The sequence below is a fragment of the Carassius auratus genome, unplaced genomic scaffold (assembly GCF_003368295.1).
Source record: "Carassius auratus strain Wakin unplaced genomic scaffold, ASM336829v1 scaf_tig00217031, whole genome shotgun sequence".
NCBI lineage: Eukaryota > Metazoa > Chordata > Actinopteri > Cypriniformes > Cyprinidae > Carassius > Carassius auratus.
Genome location: NW_020528863.1, coordinates 210,308 through 222,469, shown reverse-complemented (window position 1 = coordinate 222,469; position 12,162 = coordinate 210,308). Strand labels below are relative to the sequence as shown.

At 39.2% G+C, this 12,162-nt stretch overlaps 1 protein-coding gene across 1 annotated transcript; it reads right to left on the bottom strand.

Annotated features, from left to right (window-relative positions):
• Window positions 1-1,188: 1,188 nt before the first annotated feature.
• Window positions 1,189-9,185, bottom strand: LOC113099776 (zinc finger protein 431-like). Its single transcript, XM_026264726.1, has 2 exons — window positions 9,133-9,185; window positions 1,189-3,771 (listed from the first exon to the last, which is right to left on the bottom strand). The coding sequence occupies exon 2, from the start codon at window positions 3,497-3,499 to the stop codon at window positions 2,786-2,788; it is 714 nt and encodes a 237-aa protein (XP_026120511.1). The 5' UTR covers window positions 3,500-3,771; window positions 9,133-9,185; the 3' UTR covers window positions 1,189-2,785.
• Between the last annotated feature and the right edge of the window lie 2,977 nt (window positions 9,186-12,162).

The window sequence follows — 12,162 nt, the reverse complement described above, 5'->3', positions numbered from 1 at the left end:
GCCACTCATTCAGAACTGGCTCCTGTTTCCACTGGAACCCTCTACATCACCAACATGAGACCAGAAGAGCTTGTTAATCTCTTGCAGAAGGAAAATGTTGGTCTCTTCTGCCAACCACTGACATATTTAATGGTTGTCAATTTGCTTGAACTCTTTGAAAAAAAAAAATGGCACTTTTTAAAATGTGGTCTCTAGTTGAAGCTGCTGACATCATAGGATCCTTTGTTCGTGACCAGCAAGGTTTCGGGAACTGTTCAGAACCAGGATGTGGGCAGCAGCCCAGGATTTTTTTGATTGGAGTAGCACAGCAGTGTTTACAGTGTGCTCTGTTCCGGAAACACTAGAATACAGACTGAATCATATGTGTGAACTGGCAAAGACCACAAAACATAATCAGACCTATCTGAATTCTACACAGAATGGCATATTTTATAGCAATATTGATGAGACGGATGTTCTATATATTATAGATCAATGGTGGCATCTCTTCAACTCAGCGCTGTTTCTCATACCGAATCTGTATAGACATATATTGGTGAATGGCATCTATGTAATAGATCAGCGGATAACATCGGTGCCATTTACCAATATATCCATCCTCAGCAAGATTATGATAACTGTTTTGCCTTAGTAACAATTTCAAATTGAATCCAAAGGGATAATCTGGATGTCACAAGCAATCAAATGTGGATCTACCGGACTCAATGACTCCGGGCCAAGCCAAACAGAGATAAGAGCAGGCTGGAGCAATGGGCATGTTGTGAGGTTAAGACATCCCAAAAGGTAGGGGCATGAAGAAAGGTCTTCAAGATTGATTGACAAAGCTGTCTGTCAGGGTTAGGGGAAGTTGTACTGATTTACCTTTTGGAGCACCTCCTTCCAGCTCACTCATTGCTCCAGGCCACAACTACCCCAAGTCTCCCCAAGCTGATATAAATAAAACACTATTGGCCATTTAACAAAGGGCTGGAGTTCTTCGATATATCACATGCTCTGTCTTATGTTTTAGTTGAAATGACATCATCAGTGGACCTTTAACGGGACACTCCGTGATTCACACCTTTAAGTAAATGCCATTGTCATTCTCAAAAACTGACTGTGACAAATCATTACATATCTATGTCTGGATAACTTGTGACTGAGGCCAATAAGGGTCATTAGATGTCATCATGTTTTTCAGGAAATATTTAATAACTGGTAAAATAATTAGTCTTCATCATCTACTGATTAAAAACTCATCATTAAAAACACATTGTAATCCAATATGAGACGTTGATCTGCACATTACAGTGAATTTAAAGTTAAAACATCTGATACATTTTTACACAGTATGTAATGTGAGGGGGGTGTCCAATCCTGCAGAGTTAAGTTCCAACACACTTACTTGTGGTTTCTAGCGGGTCTGAAGACCTTTGCTTTGATTGAAATCACCCCATATTCCTCACTATTAGTCCACTTGAAGGAGTTAATACAAAATGACCTCCAGTAGGTCACTTGTGTAAATTTCTGTGACCAAACAATCATAAACAGACTTCATGAGGGTGGCCTGAGGGCCTGACATCCTCTAACTGGCCCAGTGCTCACTGCCCGGCATTGTGGAGCTTGATTGGTATTTGCCATTGAACACCAGAATTGGCAGATCCACCTCTGGTGCCTTGTGCTTTAAACAGCTGAACAGATGTGACAGTGAGCAAAACGTTATGCTGCCTGTAACATCTTTCCACTTGACCGGTTTGGTGGTGGGTCAGTGATGGTCTGGGGAGACATATCCATAGAGGGACACAGAGACCTCTACAGGCTAGACAATGGCATCCTGAGTGCCATTAGGTATCAGGATGTAATCCTTGAACCCACTGTCAGACCCCTACACTGGTGCATTGGGTCCTGGGTTCCTCCCGGTGCATGACGATGCCCGGCCTCATGTGGCGAGAGTATGCAGGCATTTCCAGGAAGATGAAGGAATTCATACCATTGAATGTCCCACACACTTGCTTGACCTAAATCCAATAGAACACTTCAGGGACATTATGTTTTGGGCCAATCCGAAGCTGTCAGGTTGCACCTCATCCTATCCAGGAGCTCAGTGATGCCCTGGTCCAGATCTGGGAGGAAATACCCCGGGACACCATCCTTCGTTTCATTAGGAGCATGCCCTGATGTTGTCAGACATGCATACAAGCACATGGGGGCCATATAAAGTTGCTGCAGTGAAATTTCAGCTAAATGAATAAAATCCTTTTTTAACTTTGATTTTGAGTGTCTTTGAATTCAGCCCTCTATAGGTTACTCATTTTCATTAAACAATGTAGCATCCTTTCATTACTGACACATCACAGAGTTCATATCGGTATAGGTATCCAGCATGATATTCTTCCCCATTGAGATCTGATGTTTTCAAAGTGTTCCTTTAATTTATTGAGCAGTGCATAAACCTTAATAAAACAATGTAATAATCAAATAAAAAGGAATATATGACTGCATAATATTACACTGTAGACACACTGGACCAATGGTTTAAAAAATGAATGATTCAGTTACAGGTGGGGCCATCTGGCGAGACACACAAGTTAATTTGACACAACCCTCACAATGCATTATGGGTATTTGCTAGCTGTTGGTGTACATCATTTATTACTCTACATTGTGGGATTTATTGAGCGTGCTCAAAATCCACTGTGGTTTCGGATGCCATTACAAATGGCTGCCATATTTTTTTTTTACAACCATATAACAACATTACTGTAACACAATGTTTTGACAACCTAAAAATAATTACATGAAGAAGCTATGATGGTTCTGGAGCAGTGTGTTTCTTCTTGTGGCTCTGAAAACCCCATTTAAAAGAAAATCTCTCTCCGCAGATGGAGCAGCAGTAAGGTTTCTCTCCTGTATGTATTCGTTCATGGATCTTCAGGGAAGTTGATATACCAAAAGTCTTGTCACAGAGTGAGCATTTAAAAGGTTTTTCTCTTGTATGAGTCCTCCTGTGTAGCTTTAAGTCACTTAGTTTATAGAAACTCTTTGAACAATCACTACAAGGATAAGGTCTTTCTCCTGTGTGGATTCTCTGATGAACTTTGAAAGCAAATGAACTAGCGAAGCTCTTCCCACAGTCAGAGCACAGGTACGGTTTCTCTCCGGTGTGAATCCTCTCATGGGTTTTTCTGTGACCTGTATGATAGAAACGTTTCTCACAGTGTGAACACTGATAACGTTTGTCATCAGAGTGCATTTTTTGGTGTAACTTTAGAGAAGCTGTGCTTATAAAATGTTTTCCACATTCATTGCATTGATGCGGTCTCTCATTGCTGTGCTTGAGTAGATGTGTCCTCAGATTAGATCCCTGGTTGAAGCTCTTCTCACATTGAGGACACTTGTACGGTTTTTCACCCGTGTGAATTCTCTTATGAACTGAAAGATCTCGTTTGTTGCGGAAATACTTGTTGCATTCATTGCACTGAAGAGACTTTTCTTCATGTGTCTTTATATGAGCTCTCATACTATAAAGAGTGTTAAAAAATTCCTTCCCGCACTGTTCGCAGTGAAACTCCTTCTTCACGCTGTGCTCTTTTGAATGAACGGTTCTCTCTTTGAAGGTCGGAAAACTGATGTTGCAGATCTTGCAGCTGTAGTTTGTCTGTTTTGTGCGTTTTCTCTGATGTTGCGTTAAATGACCCGCTTTGCTTAATTTTTTTTCACAGTTGGTCACTGTCCTTTGCTCTTTAGATACAGATCCAATGTGTCCATCAGAAGATGAACTAGCGCTGTCATCTGAAAATTGGTATAAAAAAAACATTTTCTATAAGTTCTATAGCGGAACAATCTGTCAAAAAAAAGTGTGGTTATCAAACTACAAAGGTGTTTATCTTATATACGCATGCAGCTGTTCTCAAATTGGCAGAATTTACAACAAATGATGGTCCACTTGAAATTAGGAATGTATTAGGGTGGTGTTATATGTATTAGAGATCGACCGATATGGGATTTTCTATAGCCGATGGCGATGTTTAGAGGTCAGGGTAAATTTTTAGGGCCAATATCTTGAGGTTTTCCCCTTCATTTGCATACTAAAATGTCACACTATTAATAAATGGATGCACAACATTTCTAAACTAATCATCACTTATCGAGCACTTACCTGAACCATCTCTCGAATCGTAATTTTGTGCACTGCACGGTATTAAAATAAAAAATTTACCCAAAGTTAATATAAATATATATATATATATATATATATATATATAAGTACTGGTTATAATACTTGCATAAAATGTTTGATGTGAAAAAAGCGGTTCATTGACCTCAGAGCACACAAGCGCCACAGTTACATTTGGGATAATTTTATTTTTAATAATAATAGTCATTTGAAAACATTGCAATTTTGTTTTAAAATACAACAACGAGCACCAGGAAACAATTTAAAGAGGCGCATTCAGCGGTCTCCTTGACGGGAAACAGTCAACAAAGTAAAATGTTCTCAAACGTTTGGCCCGCTCTCTTTATTTTTTAAAATGATCATAATCACATCTATTCATTTTACAGTCCTGCTACTAGCATTTTATTCAGACTAAAACCCCTTTAATTCGGGTGAGAAAGCTTTTTTTCCAAGTGGCTTTTGCACATAATAATAATACCGCTGCAGACGCATTTGGCAGCATTAAGGTTATTAATTGATCATTAATTTAAACGACGATCGATCATGGAAATGTTCGCATATTGACATCCTTAAATGCAAATGAGTTGGATGGAAACCTGGCTATTGTCTGCTTCAAACCATGCTTCCAAACAAATGTCATTCACTGTTCTGGGCAGCTCCAGGACAGCTGTCTCTCCAAGCACAGTGCTGTCTGTGAGCGGCAGAGTAGCAGAGCCCTCAATCACGCTGCAGTGTTTGCGAGAGCTGCCAACTTCTCCACCCCATTTACAGAGTGAAAATAACTGACTACCTTTAACTCCCAGGACTGTCGTTGAATCTTCCAAAAGTTTTGGCTTGGGGTGCTTCACAGGCGGCAGCAGCACTTTCCACCACACCAATAACACGGGGCTGCCCACGGACATGCCTGACTTTAAATGGGCACTACTAAACATGGATATCAGCCGATGCCAATATATATATTAAAAAAAGACAAATATCGGCTCGATGTATCGGTCGAACTCAATTATATATATATAGTAAAATGTTCTTGTTCTTTTTGGCAAATTGACGACACTGAATGCCATAATAAGTATAAGTTAATTTATCCTTGCCCTCGAATTATTATTATTATTTATGTTTTGCGGGCTAAGTTGATAACTGTAAAACACAGCGCTCATCACTCATACTACGTACCCGGCCGTAAATAGAGGAGGGGCAGGGCAAATAGCGACCATCAATCCTTTTTGTGAAATGACAATTCAACAATGGAGAAGTCAATATTACTGGTTACTGCTTTTTTATATTTAGTACGATTCTTAAAAATATATATATAATAGTAATATGTTGAATATTTCATAACAACTAAAACATCTCCGCTGGAAAAAATGCTTTTGAAATATGCTATTATGGTTGATGTGCATATATGGATGGTGAAATTGAGATGAAATTATGGGTTTGATGGAACCTCAAGCAGTTCTGTCTTGGTTAAGTTGAGTTGAAGGTGAATGTCTGTTAGACAAGCTGAGATGCGAGAAGCTACTGTCAGATCATCAGAATGGAATGAGAGGTAGAGCTGATTGTCATTAGCATAGCAGTGATATGAAAAGCCATGTATCTGAATGACAGAACCTAGTAATGCCATGTAGACAGAGAAGATAAGTGGTCCAAGAACTGAGCCCTGAGGCACCCCAGTAATTAGATGTTGTGACACCTAACCACTCCAAGATATCTTGAAGGACCTATGTGAGAGGTAAGACTCAAACCACTGGAGTGCAGTTCCTGAGATGCCGTTTGCCAATAGGGTTGACAGGAGGAGCTGGTGGGTAGCCGTGTCAAAAGCAGGAGACAGATCCAGCAAGATAAGTATTGAAGATTTGGAATTCGCTCTTGGACTTGGTTGAAAACAGCTCGTTCAAGTGTTTTTTGCAATGTAAGGAAGAAGAGAAACCAGTCCATAGTTCTCTAAAAGAGATAGGTTATGCTGGGTACACACCAAAATATTTTTTACATCTTATAAGGTTTTCAAAATGTTATAGACCACAAACATGAGGATAAAAAATCCTAGATTTAACTATTTAGCCCCCATAATGTGTGGTGTTACATGATGTGACTAAGACAGAACACCACACACAAACAGATTTTCAACCAGAGTCTCGACTGTGAACACAGGAAATGTAGCAAAATCTCACGAGACTTCAGAATAAGCACGGCAGACAATATACATGAAGAGATTGCAATTATAGTGTTCGGAACTGTTTTCACAGAAAGTTCACGGAAAAAGAAAAGTCATGGAGATGGTAAGAACATGGTCTATACAAGTTACAGAGCCAGCTAGAGTTGAGCAATGATCATGACTGCTTCCGTCTTCCATCATCTCGCTTTCTGATTGGAAATTGTTTCATTTCACGTGATAATCTCCAGAGCGTGCGTGCGTTTGTTCTCAGGGTGCCCCCCCACAGATTAAGATTTCTTATCATAAATATTAATCATGATCGGGGCGGCTCCAATGTTCTTCCAATCAAGTTCGGACACTCTTAACACACCCCATACCATTGGAAAATCTGATAAGATTATCAGTAGAACCATCAAGTTAATTGGGACATAGGAAGAATTGTCGGAAGGGGGCAAATTGGGCCAAAATCAGCACGATTTTGGTGTGTACCCAGCATTAAGTGTGTGTTTTATAAGATGTGGAGTTATACGAGCTTGTCTAAATGCTGAGGGAAAAACACCAGTGTGAAGGGATGTGTTAATGATGTAAGTGAGTGCAGGTACAACTATTGCTGTTGACAGGGTTTTGGATAATAACAGTGCTGCCAAGTAGTTATTCTGTTACTTAACAAACTGATATTTTCTGATGGGATCTGGAATCCAGGGCTGGATCCTTAATATTACCTGGTGTGGAGACCTGATCTAACAAGTGTTCAAATACATCCAAATGCCACTTCAGATGCAGCTTATGTGTTTCCTCTGCATGGCAAAAGTGAATTTTGTGATACAATTGTGATTTAATTTGTTTGGTAGCAGCCCAAATGTCTTATAATTGACTGATTTAATGTAAACATTTCAGTCAAAAGAGAATTTAAAATTTAAGAAAAATTGGCTTTAAAAAAAAAGGTAAAAATGCCCATAAAAGGTAAAAAATAAATTTAAACTCATTAGAAAACATTAAATTTATATCAATGCTGTGAACCGACCACAAAGAATAAGTAGAACAGCAAAAATTTAAGGAGTCAACTGCAGGGATGGAAATTAACTTTTTAATTTCTAATTTTTCCCACTGGCCACTGTGTCTGGTGGATTTCAAAATCTACCAGTCACTCAATGTTTTTACCAGCCACTTTCTTGTTTTAACCGACAATGTTTTACTGCATGTTAAAATTAATACTACAAGATATACAACACTTAAGCAGTTTATTTAATCTCAAGTCTCAATGAAATACTAACATTTTCCCTTTCAGTGATGCTAAAAAATGCTTCCTATCTAAGCAGCTTACTAGGTTTTGAAAGACTCTTGCTGAAATTGCTCATTCTCTCAGCTCCATAACCCAACCGGATGATACACTGCACTGAAATCTTTTAATGCACTGGAAGAAACATTTTTGCGATATTCAAACAGTTTTCGTACGAATTAATAACGTTGTATTTAATTACAAAGAAAAGGATTCACCAGTATAAGCATATTTTATTTGAATTTTTTTGTGGTTGAGGGAACATGCGGGTTAAAAGTCCCATTCAACACTGCATCACTGAAAGAAATCTCGGCTCGCAAACATTTACCCCAGCGACAAATGAACGCACAGCGATTTTAATACATAGTTTTTATGCGTCTCGTCACGCCAGACCTGTCAAACATATGTAGCGATACAATGTTGTTTCTACAAACACAAATGAACAGCGTAACAACTTACTAGCCACCACTGTTGGGAACATTACTTTAAAAAAGTAATTAGTTATAGTTACTCACTACTTGTTCCAAAAAGTAACCGAGTTAGTAACTGAATTACTCTATAATAAAAGTTACTCGTTACCAGGGAAAGTAACTATTTGCGTTACTGTTAAAAAAAAAAAAAAGTTATTATGTCAAATATTTTTAAGTCAGTTAAAATGAGTAGAACAGACAGGTGTTGCTCCTGACTCGCCATCTCTGCTGCTGCTGCGAATCTCGCATGCGTGCGTGTGTGTGTTTGACGCCGCTGTCATAAAAACAATGGCTCTGATTGGCTACCATGATACACATGACTCTGCCTTAGCCAATCATAACTCTTATCTCGTTATTAACCCACCTCCTCACTCGCTGTGTGAGCCAGGGGTGCGTTTGGATTACATAGTTTATTAAATCAATGCAAAGTAATGCACCGCATTTAACTTCCAGTAATGTTAACGGCAATATAACGACGGGAAAAGTAATTAGTTAGATTACCCCGTTACCGAATAAACTACGTCGTTACCTAACGTCGTTATTCCAAACACTGCTATCCACAGAGCTAACATCTGAAAAAGTACTTGAAGACTGGAAATAAAATGCATCTCCCGGACAGCAGTTATTAGACACGCCACCGATAATACGGTTTGTTAGTTTGCTTATTATGCCGTTAAAAACAATAAGATAAACACAAACTGTTCATATAATCAAAAATGTTGCAGAATGCTGGAGGAGAATGAACTTATCGGGGTTTGACAGAGACGTGACAGTATGTGGAAATTTGTGCGCAATAAATTCAACTCTTCACGCGATCTTGTATATTATGAGCGCGTGCTATAAAACGTACTGTAAATAAGCTGTCCACGGTGGTCTTTAAGATACTGGCACAATAACACACTCAGAAAAATAAACAAATTATCATTATCAATAAAATCCGAGAAAATATAGAGAAATAATTTTTTGACAAAATCACACACCCACAAATCTGCACATGCAAAATATTTTAAAATGTAACAATTTTAAAAGAACTATGTCAATTCAGTATATCTGCTCAGAAAAGGAAGAAACATACCTAAAGGAACGAAGTCACCATCATCACCATCATCATCATCATCCTCCCCATTATTCTCCTCCTCCTCCTCTTCCTCATCAGTGTGCTGTTGTTGTTTCTCTGCGGTGGTTTCTTCTCCTCTGCTCTCGATCAGGTTCCTGCAGTCCACCAGTTTGACGGAGCACATCTTCAGCGGCGTCTGCAGCATCTGCTGTTCTCCAGCGTTACAGTCAGAGGTTTGATCAGTGGATTCATGATCCTGAGCGTCAGTATAACAGAGTAAAGTGAGGCTGAGCTCTGAGTCCTGTGTGTCTCTGGATCTCTGATCTCTGACGCTCCAGACTGAATCCTGAGCTTCTGTCCCATCAGTCTCACGCACCCAAACCTGCTCCACATCCTGACAAACACAATCAGTAATATATCTAGTGAGAGTATGATTAACAATAAGACATTGATTCACACAACAATCAGTCCATATTAGCAGCTACAGATGAAATGAAGATCTGTTCAGACCTCTCTGTTCAGTTTGTCTCCTCTTTCTCTCAGCTTTGCCTCCAGTGAAGCCACCTCTTTCTTCAGCTGACAGATTTCTGTGATGAAATCCTCAATATCCAGCATGGACAGATCAGTTCCTACTGATTTACAGCAGCCCACATCCACCTGTGCTTTCATGCTCAACATCTGAACACAAACACTTCATTATTAATATAATATGCATTTATAATGGACTGACTCTGAATAAAACTCAAAAAGACTGAACAAGAGCTGAACTGACTTTCAGAGAACATTCACAAATTTTTATTCCAGATGTAAGAGAGTTTGTTTAGTTTAAATATTGAGCCAGCACAAAGCAAAACTTTAAAACTGTCTAGTATTGGAAATTATCCACTTTATTAATACAGAAACCGTTACGTAGCACAGAGAAGGAATATTATTAAATAGCCTATATGGATTCTATTATATCTATGATGCGTATACATATTGTCTGACTTCTATGCACTTCTCCACAAACTGTGACAACTTAAAAAGCATCTAAAACTGAAATTGTAAACATAAAAGCTATTGTTTACGACCAATATCATGGTAGTAGAACAATAGGACATTTGTTATGGTTACTGTAGTAAAACAGTCGTTATTTTTCATAAAGCGAGCGGGCTTCATTCATAAAAACACTAGCGATAGAAAAATAACCACATGCACATAAACAACGAAAAGACATGAAAAATTCAAACAGATTAAACACGTACCGTCTGAGTGCTCCGTCTCCTTTCTTCAGTGATTTTACCGGTGAATAAAGAAGTCACAGCGCCTCCTACAGTACGAGCGGAGAAGAAAAGACGCTTCTGTGGAGGGCAACAAACCTAATTATTTTATTTAAAAAAACACTGTTTATCAGTGGCGTTGCCAAGTGTTGGATATAATGTATCCATTTCATATTATTAAATAAAGTCGTCGATCATGTTAGTCAGCATTTCAATCAAAATGACCGTTAAATTTTGAATAACTCCAGTTGGCGGCTCTCCGGTGGACGGGACAAGAGAAAGCGCGCGCAGAGTCAGAGAAGAGAACACTGTAAACTTGCAAACTGTTGTTGGTATTAAAGGGTTAATTTATTCCAATAAATTAATTTTAGACTGCGTTTTACTGACCCCTGAGGCATCCTAGGTGTATACAACTTTATTCTTTCAGACGAATCCAGTCGGGATTATATTAAATGCACTTTAATTCACTATCATTGCAGTCAGCAGGTGTTGCATTGCTTCAGTCCAAAAGACGTGAAATAAAAAGTGCCCTTCCATAAAAAAAAGGTGTCTCACAGAACACCAGGGAAGGGGAGGTGGGGATGATCAAAGTCCTCCTGTAGCGAATCGATGCATTTTTGTAAGATATCCATATTCAAAACGTAAGTTCCGAGAGCATGACGTAGGAGGTTAGGCTTTCCGCCGCTAAGAAGTGACGAACACTGAAATGCAGCAGAGAAATCAATACAAAACAATGGTCACTAATAAGCACAAAACAAGAAATTGTAAAGAAAAATGTAGCAGTATTTCGATATAAGCCAAGAGGAGAGTGGTTTTCCTTTGCTAAAGTAAGGAAACTTTGATTCCAGTGGTCCTGTAAACAAACGTTGGTTTTCATTAGACTCGCCGGCAATGCTGACCTCATACGTCATCCACCCAAAACTGCTTCTGTGTTATGCTTCTAATTTTTTTTATATGGATATTCATCGAACATTGGGTAGCTACAGGAGGACTTTGTTCACCTCCCAGATCCGTGTGAGACACTTTTTTTTAATAAGGAAGGGTGCAAAATACTGCTCCACATGAATTTAAGTCTGTATAACACTTTTTATAAATGAACACCAATTTGGTTTATTCAGCATTTCTGGTCATAAAAGGAAGAAACACACCTGAAGGAACAAAGTCACCATCGTCAGCATCATCATTATTCTCAGCACAATCATCACCATCATCATCCTCCCCATTATTCTCCTCCTCCTCCTCTTCCTCATCAGTGTGTTGTTGTTTCTCTGCGGTGGTTTCTTCTCCTCTGCTCTCGATCAGGTTCCTGCAGTCCACCAGTTTGACGGAGCACATCTTCAGCGGCGTCTGCAGCATCTGCTGTTCTCCAGCGTTACAGTCAGAGGTTTGATCAGTGGATTCATGATCCTGAGCGTCAGTATAACAGAGTAAAGTGAGGCTGAGCTCTGAGTCCTGTGTGTCTCTGGATCTCTGATCTCTGACGCTCCAGACTGAATCCTGAGCTTCTGTCCCATCAGTCTCACGCACCCAAACCTGCTCCACATCCTGACAAACACAATCAGTAATATATCTAGTGAGAGTATGATTAACAATAAGACATTGATTCACACAACAATCAGTCCATATTAGCAGCTAAAGATGAAATGAAGATCTGTTCAAACCTCTCTGTTCAGTTTGCCTCCTCTTTCTCTCAGCTTTGCCTCCAGTGAAGCCACCTCTTTCTTCAGCTGACAGATTTCTGTGATGAAATCCTCAATATCCAGCATGGACAGATCAGTTCCTACTGATT